Source organism: Taeniopygia guttata, chromosome 11 (assembly GCF_048771995.1).
Source record: "Taeniopygia guttata chromosome 11, bTaeGut7.mat, whole genome shotgun sequence".
Lineage (NCBI taxonomy): Eukaryota > Metazoa > Chordata > Aves > Passeriformes > Estrildidae > Taeniopygia > Taeniopygia guttata.
This window is the reverse complement of record NC_133036.1, coordinates 9,290,688-9,309,771: the sequence shown is the minus strand read 5'-3', so window position 1 is coordinate 9,309,771 and position 19,084 is coordinate 9,290,688. Positions and strand designations below refer to the sequence as shown.

Below are 19,084 nucleotides of genomic sequence, written 5' to 3'. Positions count from 1 at the left end.
TCATTAGAAGTATTTTAAAAACATCCATCTCATGATGTCATGAAGCAAATACTTTCCGAATCCTATTTTACAGGAGAGGAAATGGAGGCAATCAAGTTATGGCCCGTTCCTGAAAAAGCTGAGATAAATCTGATTTTTCTTTCCTCTCAGGGACCAAGATTGGATCTTCCTCCATCAGGAACCCATGGCCATCCTGAGCACTTGTAGGACAGCCAAGAACAGCATTATCTTTTGATTTTTGTTTCCAATTAATTAACCACTCTACCTTCCAAACATTAAAATGGACCCAATTTTTACATCTGGCTAATTTCACACCAGCAAATTTCCTTTGCTTTCCACTAAGTTCTACCTGATTTACAACAAAGATAACTGGACTTCCACCCAGGAAATGTGGGGAAAAAGCTCAGGGCTTCTGAGCAAGTACAAAATGTTTGCTGTGCAAAGCAGGTTTAACCTATAACAAGCTTAAAAACAGGGGCTTAACAATAAACAAATTTCATCTTGAGATGGAAAGGAAAATCCCTTTGGAAGCCTTCATGTCAGCTTTCCTAACTGGGTTAATGACTCTAGTTTAACAGCTTGTCCAAGGAATTGAAAAAAAAACCCTAAAATTGTTTTCAGTAAAGAAAAATCAGGAGCCAGATAAATATTTATGGAAAACACAGCGAGAGATAATTAAATTCTGAACTGAACCCAGACACAAATTCTGAGCTGAATCCAGACATTGCTCCTGAGAAACTTCAGCCTTCATCTGTGTGATGCCAGAACCTGCCCTGAAGGAGCACATTTAGGAGGGTTCAGACCTCTGTACCTGTTCTCCTCAAGGAGACTTAAAGTCACTCCAGAGGTGCTACCCTGAGATCCAGATGGATGGAGGAGCCCAAATCAGTGCTGGTTTCCTGGGAAGTCTCAGTGGAAGGTGGCTGCCGGCCTTACCACGATGACCATCCCACTGAAGCCATCACAATTAATGACGCCCAGCTTTTCTCCCATCTCCCCAGCGCTCCACCAAGCATCAGAGCAAATCTTCTAAAGAAGGACTCATAAATCACCCTTTGCAATGATCCTGCAGCACCCCAAGCCTTACCTGCCCCAGTGAACTGCCAGGTTCTGCCCAATCGACCTGATGAGGTCACTGGGCCCGTGGTCCCAGATGCACTGCTGAGCCCAGGCGTGTGCTGACCGCTCCAGCTCCTCATCCCAGGTCTTCAGCGTGCGGGGAGAGAAAAGAACAGGTCAGCTTTCCATCTCAAACTCACTAAATCAGGAGATTAAACCAACAGCAGTTCATGGAGAAAGACTAAGGAACAGATCATCCCCGCTATTTCTGGCATGTTCTGGTGAAGCCACCACGTTTCTCTGCTAAAATCACATTTCTCAACATGTTCCCCTGCCATGAAAGTCCAGGGCACTAAAGTGTCTATGATTTTCCCCAGCTGATGCCATGCTTCTGAGGAAATGCTTCACTCACTTCATCAGAAAACACACAAACCCACGTGGGAAGACCTCAGGAGCACATCCAGACCATCCACCCTAAACCACACGATATTCTTGGCAGTTGTTTTTCTAATATGTTCTAAAAAATTAAAAATTAAAATTCGAGGCTGGAGATCCCATGATCTCCAACATGACACACATTTCTGAGATCCCATGATCTCCAATATGACACACATTTCTGAGATCCCATGATCTCCAACATGACACACATTTCTGAGTCCTGCAAGAGTTCTGACATATCTCAGTGCCTTGATGTATTTCAGGATGATTTTTCATCCATTGTCCTTACTCTTGGGGTATCTCCAGGATTTCCCACCAAGGGGAGCTCCAGAAGTTGATCTTGAACTCTTGATCCAACCTCTTAATCAAGGAGTCTGAGGCTCTCAGTCTCAGCTCCCCTTCTCCTTACGGAATAAATGAGAATCCACCAGTGGGTCCAGTCAAATACATCAGAGGTGGCAATGTCCCAGGGTTTTTTAAGCTTTTTCCACTCTCACTGAAGCAAGCATCACGTTAGAAGTGACAAATCCCATTTCTGCTCCCACTGAGGGCAGGATGCTGGGGTGAGATCACTCCTCATCGAATATCACGCAGTTGTGAGCCAAAGGAGAGCTCCAACATGACACAAAGGCAAACAGGAAAGCAGCTCTGCTGGCTCTGCTGCCCAGGAGAGTATTTGTTCTAAAGGCCAGACTCGCTGGGCCCAGCAGCCAGTGCCCTGAATTCATTGTGTAATTACTGACAGCTGCTCTATTCAGAACAGCCCTCAGAGGATAATTCGTTGGGATTAAAATATTACCGCGCATTCCTACAAATAAAACCAAAGAGAAGAGAGGTCTTGTAATGTGTATCCAGCCCATCCACACGCCAGCACGAGACTGTCCTCTTTGGACATTTACCATCACAACCAGCTGCTCTTTCCAAGTCCTGTCTCCTCCAGAAGAAAGGCAACTTCTGATCTCAGGCATTTCAAAGGACCTGTCAGAGCCTGGAGGGCTGCAGGGCATCCAGGCTCTCAAACACATTTACAAACCACCAGTGATCATTCTGAGTATATCTGCACACAGCCTGGGGCAGCTGTAGCTGGGATGGGGAAGGACTGTGCATCCCTGGGTAACACAAGAGGAAAATGCAGCATCTCCTGGAACTTGGTTTGTCTCCACTGTCTCAGTGAGGCAAACATGACCTCATCTCACTGAGCTCACAGCCCAGGCCTCCCAGAACAGCTTATCATGAAGCACTCTCGACATCCCAGATTCCAGCAGCATCCCAGAGCTGCCCAAACTCACCAGCTCGGCTTTGGACTGAGCAGTGACCAAGCAAATCCAGTCTGCAAAACCCCGTGTGAACACAGCTCTGACACAGGGAGCAAAACCATTTTCCTTCCCAGCCCTCCAGCTCCTTGGAAGTGACAGGAGCAGACCCACCACACGTCTCCAACCTCTGCTCAGGCAGCCTCTTGCAGCAGTGCCCAGACACAGCTTTTTGTGGTTTCCCACTCTGTGGGCTCAGCAGCCACTGGCCACAGCTGCCCTCCCATCCAGCACAAAAGCCACAGAAACTCTCCCAAGATGTTCTGCACTCCGAGCTCCTCAGGCTTCCTACCCAGCTTTATTCCCTGCAGCCCCGGAGGTGGAGATGTTCCAAATCTCCTCATTTAATGCAGAGACGTCCTGAGTAATTAAATGGGAATTAATGCCAGCGTACACATTGTATCTCCCTTTGATGCCTAGGGATAAAATAAATGAACTCGGACAAAAGACACTTAACAGGTAATTAGGAAGCAGCTCCATCTCTGCACGGCTTTCTGCTGCATAAGGAGAGAAGCTCCTTTCTGCAGGCATCAGATTGCAAAGCCATCCCATCGAAATTAGAGCAGGTATTTGCCTCTTGCTTCTCAGATGCGAAAAGCGGAATTGTTTCACAGCAATAAACATCACGGGAAAAAAAGGGATTTCAGATTTTCCCAGCTATACTTGCAAGAATTCTTTATGCCAATATTCAAAGCAGTATCTAGGAAGATGACTGAAGCCAGAAGGACAACAAGCCTGTGCTCAGCTTCCTTCAGAAGCAGAGGTTGAAATTTTTTTGGGTGTGTGTGATTCCAAGTGGGTCAGCACATGGACTCTCTTTTTTTTACTCCTGCAAATTTCTAAGTGGAATAGACAGTGTATATGTAAAATATATGCATGGTATACAGACACCAAACCACAACTTGTAGGTCCAGATTTAATAATGCATCCCACAAGGAGTCTGCTCCCTCTGGCTAAGGAGCCTGCGAGCCCAAAGCCAGACACCTGAATTGCAGTGATCAGGTTACTCACTCATTTTCCTCCCCAGCTCAGACTTTCTGCAGTACTGGCAGCTTCCTTCTAAAAGTGGCATCAAACTCCAGGACTGACATGTCCTGGCAGAGGTCTGGAGATGCTTTTTGCTAACCCCCACAGAAACACTATCCCATCCTGACAGGGAAAGCCACCACCCTACAGTTGAGAGGAAGGATGCATACCTTATACATGAAAACAAACTATTTTCCTTCCAGCAATCTGCACTGAGAACAATTTTGCTTTATCCAGCTGTCTCGGAGGCCACCGCAAGAGGAAAGATTTCTGCCTTTCATCACTGCTGAAAGCATCTGACTAAGCCATCTTAAAGGTCACCATGCCTTAGGATCTATTATGTCCTTTTCCCTCTGGGTCCATTATGTCCTTTTTACTCTGGAACTGTTAACAAGGAGTTTGTTTTGGCCTTGGCACCCGTCCACCTCTGTTAACCAGTCTAAATGCACTCTGGAAGTGTCAATCATGGAGCTGGTGGAGGAGTTAAGGTAATTTTGAACTGGCCCAGCTTTGTCAGGAAGTTGTGCCCTGCTCACTCATTTTCCATTAGCATTGAATACCTGTGCCAGCTTTCAATTAATTACACAGATCCAGCAGCTAAACTGTTTCTTTCTTCATTTTTCAGTCTGCTTTGCCTTTATCCTGTATGTATATAAGAATTCTTTTGATCTCCAGATAAGTCATAGGAATCACTGTGTTCTTGCTTTCTTATTAACAGTGTCCAGCAACTGAAGCTCATCCAGTAGCAGTTAAATATGTCCCTTTCCTGGAATATATTAGGTGCCATTTCCCTGTTAGACCACTTAAATACATCAGATATGGAGCTGGGAGAAAGCATTTTCACAAGGGAGTGTTTGGAGGTTGATGGGCAAGAGCAAGCTCTACCCACTCATCCACAAATTATCCCAGCACATCTCCAGTGGTGCTCCACTCCGGCACCAAAGTGAAAGAGGAAAGTTTATCCATGGTTCTAAAGACAGACCATCCTCTTAAACGAGTCCAAATGAGAAATGTCCTCTGCAGGACAAAGGATTAAAGAGAAATTCCCGTTCAGCATATAGATGGCATTTCCAAGTCATACTGGGTAAACACCAGCACATGAAAGGCTGATTATAGCCCTTCCAAGCAGCACCATCTCATACCCAGCTCCTTTCTCCAGAGCACATAAGGCCCTTTCATTTGCCCTCCATCAGCCATAAAAACCACTAGAAAAGCTCCCAGAGCAAAGGCAAACACAGAAGTGCGACCGCGCCGCGAGCGCAAACAGCGGCCGGGCCGCGGGCACTCGGCAGCGGCGGCTCTGCTGGCCCCACGGCCAACCCAAACACCTGGGGCTTGCTCATGCTTTGTGTTTACCCTCTGCAAAGCCATCGAGTCCCCTCTTCTGGCAGTGCTTCCCTGCAGGACAGCACCAGAGAGGCTGAGAAAGGGATGCAATCCCCGCTTCTTAGAAAGGCACGGGATTTCTGGCAAAAGCAGGACCAAAACCCACCTGGAGTGGATGGACTAAGGGACAACTGTCCTTCCTCACCATCCCCTGCCCTCCCTTCCCTTTCCTTTCTCCCTGCACTCACAAAAGGCAGGATTTTCCATTCGCAGCCCTCGCTTCAGCACAGCTGGCAAACAATTTTATATTACATTGAAATGTACTCTTCTTTTACCCTTTTAAACATGGACTTAACAAGTCATCCGTCATTTGATCCGTCAGCAGGAGCACACGGCTGAAGTCAGACTAGTTTTGATCAGAACTGTATTTGCACACTGGGAAAAGGCACACAAAAAGCAATTATTTGCCTACATCATTTTGTGGCCCTGTAATATTTTGATGGCATGGCAAAAATAACTCAAAATAGAGTCTCTGGTATCAGGTAAAAGAAAAAATTAATGTGAATTGTTGGTGGCAAAGGCATATTTCATACTCCTTCAAGTTTTAAATTCTCCCTCTGAAGTGGGAGGATACATTGATCAAACTTTTATTTTGGTTTCCTGACCAACAACACTGACCCAACCACCCAGGAACTCCCAAAGCCTTTCCAGCTATTTCCAGTGTTTTGCAGATGGAGCCACGTTCCTCAGGCCCTGTTTCCCTGTGGTCCTGCACAGATTCCCAGGAGCATCGTGGAGGTTTGGCTCACCTTGCTGAGCTCAGGTGATCCGTGTGTGACTCAGGGCAGGTGCCACCTCCAGCACCCAAAAACCACCAGAAGATTCCCTGAGCCTAAAAGCTTTCACAGGGAGAGCAGGGGTTAAATGCTGGGGGAAAAAATGTCATTTTTATGGCTTGAAGGTAATGGAAGAACCTGCTGAAGCAGGCTGGGGAATTGCCATCACCGGGGATGCATCCAGGGCTGGGCCAGATGCTCCTTTATGAATAATGGAACCAGTTCTGACACTATGCAGAGGATGGACTGGATGACCCATCAGCAGCCCTTTCCAACCAAAACAGGCCACTGATCTAAAGCATCCTTCATTCTGGAATGAAAGGCTTCAGAAAACCTCTTCAGGGAAACTTACTTCGGAGGAAATTCACCACACCTCTCACACCACAAGGAAAATTTAAATACAGTTAGGGAAAAAAAAATAAAAGTAGTAATAAAGTGATGTATCAGGCTCTAGACTCACCATGTATTCCATGTTAGAGGCCACTGGATACACCTGACCTCTCAATTTGTTGTGGAGCATCAGTATCTCCTGTCTGTCTGAGAATAGAATGGCCCTCTTGGACCTGGAGTGAGCTTCCCCATCCTGGTATTTACTCAGGATGCTCTCCAGGTGACTCGAGTTGGGCAAGATGAAGCACTCAGCTGTCTTTGTCAGCAGCAGCACACATCCAAGAGGAACGATCCAAGGCAGGGCAGGATTCATGCTGCCAGCAGAAGCAGAGATGAGGGTGATGGTGGGTTTCCGTGCAGAGACTCCCGTGGCTCAGTGCAGGGCTGGAATTTGGGGAGAAAAAGGCAGTCAGAGCAGTGCCACAGGAGCTCTCAGTGCGTTTGTCCCCCAGCAAAGAGGTCACACAGCCCAGATTTGAGCTTGGAAAAGAGTGGTGCTTAAAGTTACTGCTCACCCCAAAGGCAGGGTGACCCAAACAGCACCACGGGAGGTGGAGGCTCAGTTTATTACACCTGGGCATTCCACTGATGCTGATTTGGGAGTGAACCCTTCCCAGGCATGCAGGAGGATACCTTCTGCATCCCTGGTGGAGCTACCACCCTGCAATGCCCAGCAGCTCTGAGTAACCCCAGCTCCATCCCTGCACAGGGAGACACTTTGAGCTATCCCCCCAGTTCTGGGCCCCTCAGTTTAAGAAGGATGTTGAGATGCTTGAGTGCATCCAGAGGAGGCAACAAGGTGGTGAGGGGCTTGGAGCACAAGCCCTGTGAGGAATGTTTGAAGGAGCTGGGGTTGTTTAGTCTGAAGAAGAGGAGGCTCAGAGGTGACCTTATTGCTCTCCACATTCCCTGAAGGGAGGTTTAGACAGGTGGGGTCGATCTCTTCCACCGGACAGCACTGGCAGAACAAGAAGACACAGCCTCAGCTACGTCAGGGAAGGTACAGGTTGGATATTAGTAAAAAAATTTTCACTGAAAGAATAATAAAGAGCCGCAGTTTTTGGGAAATGTCGTGGCGGGGCCGAGCGGCCGCGGTCCCCGCTGGATGTGAGGGATGGAGCAGCAGGAGCAGCCGCCCTCCCCCGGCCAGATTCGGTGTTCCCAGGCCTGGGATGCCCTCAGCACCGAGACAGTGGGCTCTGGGCTTTGAGCAGCTCCGTTTAACCCCTCTCTCCCTGGTGCTCCCTCTCCATCTGTCATTGCCGAGCACCTCCAGCCCTCGTGCTCCACTTTATCCACCTCGCCATCCTTGGGCTGGGCTGGTTTTATGTGGAGCAGCTATTCACGGGAGGCTGTGCAGCGCTCACTGCTGGATCCCAGAGCCCTGGAGCGGGATCAATCCAGCCGGGACAAGAGGCATCTGTACAGACACAGCAAGCAAAGGATCTCCCTCCTTAGGGCTCATTTTGGGGACAGAGTTTCCCCATCCCTGTCTCCAACACGAGGTGAGGATCTGTTTTTGACAGCGCTGTTGAAAGCCACGCTGCAAGCATTCCTCTGCAGCGGCAGGAAACAAACCCCAGATTCGCCGGAATTATTGGAGAAATCTCATCCAATGACACGGGATTTGGACACTGAGAGCAGAGGAGTTGGAAGCCAGCCAGAGCAGGGAAGAACCATCTAACTCCCAGCTGCAAAAGCTACACTTGAGCACAAAACCCCAAACCTCTGCTCCCCCAACCCACTGCAGCAGCATCCGAGGAGAACCGCGGCAAGCACGAGGTGCTTTGCACAGGCAGAAAAACTCTGAGAATCCCCGAAAACTTGTTGGCTGACTGCACAAAAGACACAAAGTCCCCGCTTGAGGCTTCTTTCTTGGCCTGAAGGTTCAGGCAGATGGAAAGCAGCTGCCCTCAGCCTCTCTCCAGGCAGCGCATTAAAGCCTTTGCAGGATGCGATTTGCTCACTTTAGGTAACAGCTCCTCATCATTTCCCGCTCCGCGGAGCGAGGAGAACACACCCACCTTGTCGCCAGCTGTAGGCACACCTGGACCTTCGGTGGCACGGTGACAAACCCTCCTTCACCCTCATCCTCCTCCCAGCCCTGCCTGCGGCATCTGCTCCCCCCAAGGCAGGAGCCCGACTTTCTAACCCGGCTCCAGAGGGTTAGGGGAGAAGCAGCAGTTGCTTTTGTAGACTGTCTGACCCAAATTCAGGGCACAATTCCTACTTTGAGGCACTTCCCCGAGAGTTTAAAAATAGCCTCAGGGCCACGGCCACTGACAATGTGGCCATTTAGCCGCGGCGGCTCTCCCGCAGGAACAGAGCCGCTGCACCCCTCGTTTGGCCGGCTGCCCTTGGCTAAACAGGAGCCCAAATCCACCGCCCAGCTAAGGCAAACACTGAACTTTCAGAAAGGGCAGATTGAAAAAATCAGCTGCAGCATCCGAGAGCCGGAGGAGCTGCCCCGCTCACGGCTCCGCAGCGAAGCCAGCGCGTCTGGCTGGGCTCGGCAGCCACAGCCTCCCAACAGATGGCTCATTATTCCTCGGGATGTGCTTCCCTCGCTCCCACTCGCCGGCAAAAGGATACCAGCACCTCTTCAGAATAAGGTCACTTTGGTTTAATCTTCTGTTTCACTCGCGGTGCTCAAGTCCCTTGCTCTGCTTCGGCTTGAGGTGAGGAGCGCTGAGCATCCCAAGGAAGGATAAAGGGACCAGAGAGGGACAGGGAGCAGGGTGTTCCCTGGCCAGATGAATTGAAAGCAGCTGAAAGATGCTCACGTTTCAGAAAGCTGCCACGGATTTCAGATGTCCATCCATCAATATCCTCACGCCCAGGTGCAGATAAACACTCGATGTGTGCTCCAGCCCAGCCTGTCCCAAGTGCCCTGCAGTGCCTCAGCCAGGGAGGCTGAAATCACATTGCCTTCAAGCTGGGGTTTGACATTATTCACAGAAAATTCTCAGCTGACAGTCAGCTGAGGAAGCCTCTGCTGCTGATTTCGAGGGTTCAAGAGGAGCACAACCTCCCTTTAAACACATCAGGCCCTTGACACTGGTGCCAGGTGAACATCTGGGAGCTATCAGAAACGACTGAGTCAGCAGAAAAGGACTCCTGAATATGCTGGAAAGCCTATCCAAAGTGGGGAGAAATAGGAGGCCTTCTTCTGGGGTCTGAGGGAGTTAAAGTGCAGCACTGGACTTAGGGAAAGATTATTTTTAGAAAGCTATTTCCCCAGCTAATGGATGGTGTCTGCTTTGCATGGAAAGCAGGAGAGCTGGTCACATCTGAAGCCTGGCAGAGGCACTGCTAAGGCCACATGCAGGCTGATCCTGCACTCATGTCCCCATGTCACCTTTTTCCTTAGGGACACTGAGCTTTGAGTGCCTCCCTGGTGAAGCACATGAGTGGGGCTCCTGCTCCTGGGTTATGGGTGACATTTGCAGCTAAAACATCCCAGGGCCTGTGGGGTAACACATGGCACCAGCTGACAAGGAGGGAAAATGCAAAGTTAGCTCAGGATGTCAGGAGAGCATTTAGAACAGCAAAGCAGAGGGGAATTAGCCTGGGATCTAGGATGAGTTAGCCTGGGATCAGCTTTTACCCTGGGTTAGCCTGGGATCAACTTTAACCTGTGCAAAGAAATCCAGGGATAAAGCCATGATGCACTAAACCCCAGGCCACCTCTTTCCCTGGGATGCACACACCCCAAGCTTTGCAGAATTGTGTTGGCTTCCAGAGACAAGGAGGATGACAAGTTCCTAGACACAGGACAACAGTGACCCACCACAGATTCAGCATCTTCAAGGCCATGGGTTAAAACCTCTGCATCTTCCATTTCAGTCCCACAGAACCCAAGTGGGTGAGTTTCTACCTCAAACCACATGGAGAACCACACGTGGCGATGCTGAAATTCCTTTCCTCCAGGACCTGAGAGCAGAGCTGCACAAACACAGGCAGCCTGGAGCACACAGATGTGCCCACAGCTCTGATGACTCCAACAGCATCCCCTGGATATTGTCTGTTTGCATAGAAATCCACTCCTGTACTCGCAAACTCCTCCCATTCATTCCAGATTAATGCTTGTTAATCTTGCATTCAATTCTGCGGGGCACACACGAGGGAAGCTCAGACAGTATTGTGTTATTTTATACCATCCAGGCAACTTTTTGAAGAAGTTACTAAAACTGTGCCTTCTCAAGAGTCATTTCTTGCACTCCCACCACCCCCAAAACCACATTTCAGCAGCCAGGACTGAACTTTACACTTACCTTGCTGAGTACTTCCAAGTCCCCAGGTAACTGCAGCTCCTCCAAGCCTGCTTGTGGAAAATAAATTAATGGATCTGAAATATTTAAACGAGGAGGATGCGGGGGGAAAGGATGGAATAAGCCTCAGGAGGTGCGAGATGTGCAAGGTCTGAGCTCAGCAACTCGGAGCGACTGCAGTCTGCCAGAGCTGCCCAGTGGTATTTATGGCTGCAGGCAGAGGGGAGAACCCGGGATCATCCCTGTGACAACGGGCGGGGAGCAAGAACGAGGAGAGGGAGGGGAAAAGGGGGAAAGCCAGAGGAGAGGGGCGTCGGCTGGGATGGCAGCAGCTCCCGGGCGGTCACTGGGGCTCAGAGGAGCAGGACCATCCTCCCGAAGGAGGGAGGGAGGAGGAGGAGGAGGAGGAGGAGGAGGGCAGCGCTGATGCTATAAAAGCTGTGCTGTCCCCAGCAGTCGGCTCCGGGACTCGCAGCCGGGAATTCCAGGGGCACGGGGAATCCTCCCCGCACAGGGGCTCCGGTGACAAGGGAGGGGGAATTCCAGGAAGGAATTTTCTCTGGAAGGGACTGCAGCCAGCTGTGTGTCTCCCCACGGCTGCGGGCTCAGCCAGTCCTGCTCCTCCCAGGGAAATCCCAGCCAGCTCCAGCCCCTCCAGTAAACCCCATGGCATCCCCCCTTTTTTTTTTTTTTTTCTTTTTTTTCTCTCCCAGAGCCAGGCTTTTGCTGGGAACAGATTAATCGCACTCTAGTTTGCTGCCAAAGCTCTCCCAGCACTGAATTCCTCCGGTGCTACAGGGAACGCAAAGAGCTGGTGAAATACGCAGGCAGGACTCACCTCTCTGCCGATGTCCCAACAGCTCCAGCTTTGGCATCCAGCTCCGTGGTTTTACTCACTGTGAAAGGAAACGATTGAGCAAAAGACAAGCTAAAAGTTCCTTCCTTTTTCTCGAAGTAAACAAACAGGGAAAACCCAAACCGCTGTCGCGAGTAACAACGCGAGTGTGTCACGGCACCTCTGCGCCGCTCCGGCAGCAGCATCCTCGGGATTCCCGTGGGATCCGCATCCTCGGGATTCCCGTGGATCAGCATCCTCGGCATTCCCGTGGGATCAGCATCCTCGGGATTTCCGTGGGATCCGCATCCTCGGCATTCCCATGGGATCCGCATCCTCGGCATTCCCGCGGGATCCGCATCCTCGGCATTCCCGTGGGATCCGCATCCTCGGGATTCCCGCGGGATCCGCATCCTCGGGATTCCCGTGGGATCCGCATCCTCGGGATTCCCGTGGGATCCGCATCCCGCAGTCCCTGCGGGGTCACCGCATCCCCCGGGATGTCCCCTGGGAGGGGCACAGCCACACCCAGCTCCGAGCCAGGGGAGCACCCATCTCCTGGGAGGTGGCACGGCCAAGAAAAGCAGCTCTGGTTTTTCCAAAGCACTGCCTTGTCCTCTTCCCAAAGTTCTCGGGCAAAAAAAAAGTCCTTCCATTCTTCTAAGCAGTCAATATTTATTTCTTCCTTCAGGCAAAACACCAACCACTTTTATTTACTGTTTACTAGGAGGGAGTTTACAAGATATTCCCAGAGGTTTGTTTAAACCCAGCGGCGCTCAGAAAGCAGAGGGACATTTATCAAACTCGTTCAACAGAGCAGGAGCAGAGGGGCAAATATTGGCAGCTGGGAGAGCACCACTGCTCTGAGCAAAGAAAGAACTCTCTGAAGTCAGCATGGAGGCTGATTCCATCTCTGACTCCATTTTCCTGAGAATTTTTCAAGAAGGAACAGATTGTCCTCACTGGGGCTGGATCTTGCAGCCCATTTCAAGCTGAGAAGGGCAGGCAGTGCTCAGCAGTCAGTCCCAGCCCCACAGCCTGGCGCAGCCACACCAGCCCCTCTGGCTGCTCTTCCCACACTCTCCCAGCTGTATTTACAAAGAGTTTCTATTTGCTTCCAAACAAACCGGGTATGGGAACCAACAACACGTGGTGCAGCAGCTGGACCTGGCACTTCTGCCCTGCCAGGAGATGTTCAGTGCAGTTTGGGCAGTTTGCTCCCAAAAAAAGCTCAGGCTTTGACACCAACACAGGCAACTCAAAGACCACCCACAACTGGGCTGACAGGAGGTTCTGCACTACTTTACTGTAAAATCACTGTATCCTCTAATTTTTTTTTTCCCCTTGCTCTTTTGATTTCCTCTGGATCAATGACTTTGCTGTAGGCTTATTTAATTAGCTGAAAGATGATGTAGCCCCCCCAGTTCTAATTTTCCCAAAAGACAGTGAATTTCACCCCAACACAGTGAACCCTGGTGCCCCCACACAGGCTGCCACCCCGAAACCACGCAGCTCCCCGGCCCTGACTCACAGCCCTCAGAAGGTGCTGCTCACTCCATTACCATAAAGCTGAATTAACTCATTTTAAATCTCACATACCAACGTACAAATAATTTCCAGACCTCAGAGGAATTTGGTATTTTGTAATCTCCGCAAATATCCCTATGGGAAATGAATCCCTGTAGGATGGTTTGGGCTGTCTCATTGCTCCATCAACCTGGCTGCTTTACAAAGATTTGATTTTTTAATTTATTTTTTTAATGTACACCAGGATGGTTTCACTGTACAAGACATACACAGGGCCTGGTTGTGCTCAGGGATGAGCACAGCCTGGAACAAGAATTTTTACCCACCTCATTTTGTCTTGAGTCAGCAGCTTGGGGTCATATGTTCCACCAAAGCTAAAACAATCAGAAGTTACTTTTAATCATTCCTCGTTATTACTGCCTTGATTATAACGTCTCCATTTCATATGTGGTAAAAGCCACATAAAGCAGGCTGCATATATAAGTATATATTAGCAGAGAGGCTTTTAATGGAGTAGCCAATGAATGGGAAGAGACACAGATTTCCCTATGCCCTCCTAATTGAGCAGGCAGACAGTGAGTCTTGATCTCCCCTGGAATTAATGCTCCTTTATTTCCTACTCAAACAGAGCTCATAGGAATGGCCCCAAAGCAGGGCAGGGTGAGGGGCACAGAGCTGCAGGGGATCCCCTGGCTGGGCTCCTGCTCTGGAGCACACGGGGATGAACAGGGTGAGGAGCAGCCAGAGGCAGCAGGGATCTGCAGGAGTATTGTAAATGCAGGCAAACTCAATGGGAAGAAATGATGATGATTGATTTAATTCAGAAGGCTGAATTATTTCTTTATTATAACTATGCTAAAATACATTAATACACTATATAAAAGGAGGATATTAAAACTACATACTACTTTTTCTGAATCTTAACTCCCTTGGCAACTCGTGACCCTCTCTCTAGAGTCCAGATACAGGTGGGTTGGATTGGATTGAGTTGGATTGGATTGGATTGGCCATCAACTCAAACAATCCTCACCAGAATACAACCAAGCAATCACCCCAGGTAAAGAATTCTCCAAACATTTTCTACATAAGAAAAACAAAGAGCAGATATAGAAATTGTTTTCTCTTTCATTTCTCTCTGTGCACCTCTATGAAAAATCCTAAGAGAGAAATGTGCTCACCACACAGGAGCTTCTCAGCGACCAGCAGCAGGGAGAGCCCAGGGGGAACAGTGCCCTCTGAGCTGGCACCAGGCACAGCCAGGTCCGGGTTTGGGGGAGCCATCCCCTCCTGCCTGGGCTGTTTCACCCGAGGGAGCCAAGCCCTGCCACATCCACCACCCCAGCAGGCTGGAGATGCCCCTCTCTCGACCACGCTGCAATCCAGAGGCTACTCCAGAGGATGAATTAACAGTGTGGGGATCCAAATCACAGGAGGGAAAGGCAGGCATTGATGGATTTATTCCCAAACACAATTATTACTTGGCACTGTGAGCCCGTTTGTTTTTCCTGCTGCTCTCCTGTTTTGGGATAGCCTGGACTGACCACCCAGGTCCAGCTGCAGCTTCTCCACCTTCTCCTACTCAAGGACATTCCCCCAAATGCTTCAGCAGCTGATGATGAGCAGGAAAACAACTCCCCATAAATCTGTCCTGTTTCACTGGTGCCCAGGAAAATGTTGACGTAAAACAATGAAATAAGAACACGAGCTGCAGCAATTTCAGAAAATTTAGGGGGCACCACTGACTGCACTAAGCACAAGTCAAATGTGAACTGGAATGTACAAAATCCCTTCTCTATGAAGGTGGTGAGGCACAGGCAGTGCTGTGCCCCGTCCCTGGAGGGGTTTAAGGCAAGGTTGGACAGGGCTTGGAGCACACTGGCCTGCTGGAAGGTGTCCCTGCCCACAGCAGGGGCTGGGACAAGATTTTTAAAGTCCCTTCCAATGAAAATCAGTTTGAGATTCCATGAAAACCCCTTACCTTGTTCCCACAGCTCCCCATATTCCCTTGTGACACCTGCAGACTGGAACAGCTCAGGACCCTTAACCCAGCACCCACCTTTGGAGATTTCACCCCAGACCAGAAGGTGAAGTGCTGTCACAAGCTCTGCAGCCACCACATCTGGTTACTCACCAATAGGAATGATTTCCAAAAAATCCTCTGGGTCATTAAGACAGCCTGAAATAAACCCCCATTCATTGCACAAATCTCCACCGTGTCGGGAACATCCCCTGCACGTCCAAGGCTCCCTCCTCATTCCTAGTGAAAAGCAGCAGATCTGGAACACGTTTAGAGAGAAACCCTCTGCTGGCAGCTCAGGATCCATCCTGGCAGCAGCCTCGGAGCTGGACCCCCGGACCCAGCCCAGCCCTCAGGGACATCATCTCCAGAGGAATTGTGAAAACAGCAATTTCCTACTCACAACACCTTCCCCCAGCCCCAAACACCTTCTCGTGGCTTTAATACCCCTCCTCCCCCAGCCCTTCCCCTGCACATCTGGCTCACGGCACAAGGATTTCCCCACAGCCCTTTGGACCTGCACATCCAGTTTCTCATTTTGAAAACTTCAGGTCTTATTGAGAAAAAAACCCCAAACATTTCTCAAAATCTGGTTTCAACTTCAGTAAACAACCACCGAATTTAGTATATCATCGAGGGTGTTGGTTTTTTGGTTTTTTTTTACATAATTACACCCACAGTAAATGATCAAAAGCTGCAAGACCTTGTTTTGCAACAATGGGAGGAGTTAATACAGAAAATACAAACTGGCTGTGTGTCCACATCACTGTTGCCACATACTTTTATTTCCCTTTTAATACACTGCAGAAGGACTTTAGTGACAAATACATTTGTAATATCCTCAGTAAAAAATGCAAAAATTCTCTTTTAAGTGATACTGAGACAATTTCAAGTCATACTGAGAGAATTTCAACACTTGATTTTTAAACTGGCAATGACTCATTGCCATTTCTTGAAATGGTAACATATATAACCTCTATTAAGTAATATATTAATTACTGATCACCTGCACTTTTCTCTGCTCTATTCAGGTTAACCTGCACTATGAGAAATGCACTTTTTCACAATGCACTGGAGATGGAGCTAAATAAATACCCAACACAGGGACAGGATTAATTAAAAACAGGATTTCTGCTGTACAGAAAACCACTTCAACCAGGATGTGAATACTAACCAGCACAGAACAGTAAGTTCAAAATCTGGTTTCTTTTTTCTTGGAACAACCTCAAGATTTCAGGTTCTCACCAGTGCAGTTCCCATCACAGGGATGATCTGGGAGCACCAATCCTCCAGCAGCTGCAGCTCCAGGAGCTGAGGTTTTCCCTGCAAACAGCCAAAATCCAAGCGAGCTTTGCACAGAAAATTGTTTTGGAACTGGGGGAATGTCACCAAAATCATGAACAGTCACCATCTGTAAATCAGAAAATCCTAATAAAGCATGAGCAGCAAAAACATAACAATACATTTGGACATCCAAAACAACGCCAGAGCATCATTAAACTTATTGAGCAGAGCAGGAGCCCCCCAAAGAGCCATGGGCAGGAAAATTCCTTCCTGTGAGACAGCAGGAGAGTCAGGACAAGCCAGGGAGCTTCCACCATCCCATGATGAAATAAAGACATAACACCACTATCACCAAATAATTAAATAATGTATAGGAGTTTTTTAGAGAAAGCAACAGGAAGCTGATCAAGGAAATATTTTTACCAAAAGTTCTCCATGGCAATGTCAGTTGGCTAAAGAAGAGACAAACAAAACATCATCTGCTTCAGAAACAACAGTGCAGGGGTTTCCAGGAGGACACAGAAGGAATTCCATCCCCTCTCCTGGCTGCTCAGTGCTCAGCCCTGGGACCACCACATCCCTTTCCCTCTCCCCTCCAAGTTCAGTTCCACCTGAATATAAAACAGTTTCAAAAAGTTTCTGAAGTTTCAAAAAGTTGTAAAAGCAAAGAAAAATAGTCTCCACTTCATTTGGGGAAGGCTCCCTACACCTTGAGAAGTGCTACACAGAAACCTTTGGAGTTTCCAGGAGTAGGATTACACCTGTGGAAAAATAAAAGCCACACACACACACACCTTAAACCAACTTTGTGACTTTTATTGATGGGCGACAACTTTATACTTCTAGGTATCACTAAACTGTGTACAATTAGGAACTCAACATTATAGGAGAGCAGACAGCAAAATTAAACAAAGCAGACTTAAAGAAATATCAATCTTAATTATTTTGCCCATTTTCTTAATTTCATGTACACAGAAGCATAAATGCAGTTTGAAATTTCTTAATAGCAATAAAGTTACAATCACCCATCTATATAGACTAACATCTTAACTCCAAATATTTGATCTGCAATGTGTACTTAAGCAGTTTCTCATCGCACAATTATTAAAATGTGTCTTCCTATCAGGAACCAGCAACTCTGCAGTTTGTACATGTTCTGAAGCACAAAGGACCATTTCCATCTCATACACATCGGCTCATATTTTACCACTTATCAAAAAACTATTGGGGAAGCAGAGAGAGCTTTTTATTTCTTTTTTTTTTTTTAAATTTTTTTTCTTTTTTTACTGAAGTAAAGATAAAACATTTTCACAGAAATCTACAAGTTCTGTTGCTGGTGCAGGGTTTTCTTCTACTACGCAATTAGAAAGTGGGAATTAAATGCAAATCCCCCTTTTATTATCTTAGGATTCAGCATTAACTCGGATGAACTTTATTTTGTTTTAGTTTTTTTTTTGTGATTCACGAGGCTTCCAACCGAGCGACTTCATTCTGCAAAGTCAAAAGTCAAACCACGTTGCGCACAAACGGCAGCTTCTTTTATCACTCTATCTCATATAGTTGCAAGGGGATGAAAAAAAATAATAAAAAGGGGGAAAAAAAACAGGAAAAAAAAACCAACAAAAAAAAAAATTCACTCAGAAGAGCATTTACAGGAGAAAAAGTTAGTGATGTTGGCGCTCTGCGGGGCGGTGGGTCACAGCAGGTCCACCTGGCGGTAGTACAGGAGGTAGGCTGTGCGCTCCAGGGCCGCCTTCACCACCTGCGAGTGGTGGATGACCCTGACCGCCTGGTCGTCGATGCGCAGCCACCCGTTCAGGCCGATCTGGAACACGTCCGTGGTGTAGTGCCCGCCCGTGGCGCTGTTGCCGTGGTGGTACACAACTGCGGGGACACGCGGGGCGAGGAGGCGCAACGTAAATTTTAAGGAATTTTAGAGTAAGAAGCTTTACTAGAGTTAATTAAAAGAAATGAGTAGGCCTTGATGAAGTTAGGAGTTAACTAATAATTGATTGCTTGTCAGCACAATGTTTAGTTAGCTGGGTTTATAATGCAGAATATAGAAACTGACAAATTGCTTTTAGGAATGTAAGACAATTGTGGGCCTCCTCTGTTCTGAAACCAGTTGAAGACAAGGAATGGAGTTCTACCAAGAGTTCATTTGTCATATTGGCATTGAAAAAGTAGAAAGGCCAGAAGGAGGAAGACTTCATTGACTTCCTCATTTTGGAACCCCTCCCCATGAAAGGGACACCGACCCATTTCAATGAACAAACCACATATGCTGAATGGCTTTTGAAATTATTAGTATAGGAAGCGGGGAATGGGATGTACCAAAATGATGAATATGGATTTGTATTTTGGGTATTCAATACTTGTATGGATAAAAATACTGTAACCGCTTGGAAGCTGCGGTGTGGATTTGGGAGCAATCCCACACACAATAAACACACACTTTCTAACTTTAAACTGCTAGAGTTTTTGTCCGTCACAGTTGGATATCGGTACTAGATTGATATCCATATTTTTTTAATAAATCAGAGGTGGCACAACGTGGGGTAAGTGGTAGGCAGAGATCCCCCCCACAAGTGTAAAAGAATTTGGGGTTTGGGGTTTCCCTGCCTTTGGGATGTGCAGGTCATGGAACAGGTTCGGTTTGTTCCGTGCCCTGACGTGGGACAGGCAAGGGAAAGGCTCTTGTTCCGAAGTTCTAGGTTGAGCATGAAAGGCTGAGGATGTCCTATCACTGTTCATCACTCGCC

General features: G+C 48.1%; 2 protein-coding genes across 4 annotated transcripts in view; both read right to left on the bottom strand.

The window, feature by feature from the left end:
* The window catches only part of CRISPLD2 (cysteine rich secretory protein LCCL domain containing 2), a 30,149-nt gene extending 18,513 nt beyond the window's left edge, over positions 1-11,636 (bottom strand). Inside the window, exons 1-4 of one of the 3 annotated variants that reach the window (XM_030282305.4) lie at positions 11,498-11,636; positions 10,663-10,709; positions 6,459-6,772; positions 1,088-1,206 (exon numbers count right to left, since the gene is read on the bottom strand). In XM_030282305.4, the coding sequence (XP_030138165.3) occupies positions 1,088-1,206; positions 6,459-6,701 (362 nt within the window). In that variant the 5' untranslated portion in view covers positions 6,702-6,772; positions 10,663-10,709; positions 11,498-11,636. Of the gene's footprint in view, positions 1-1,087; positions 1,207-6,458; positions 6,773-9,171; positions 9,428-10,662; positions 11,004-11,497 lie in introns of those variants that run through there. The other 2 variants (XM_002194240.7, XM_030282306.4) reach the window with 2 other exon arrangements.
* A 5,481-nt stretch (positions 11,637-17,117) lies between these two features.
* USP10 (ubiquitin specific peptidase 10) overlaps positions 17,118-19,084 on the bottom strand; it is a 46,595-nt gene continuing 44,628 nt past the window's right edge. Inside the window, exon 14 of the mRNA XM_030282054.4 lies at positions 17,118-18,206. Coding sequence (XP_030137914.2) covers positions 18,019-18,206 — 188 coding nt within the window. The 3' untranslated portion in view covers positions 17,118-18,018. The remainder of the gene's footprint in view (positions 18,207-19,084) is intronic.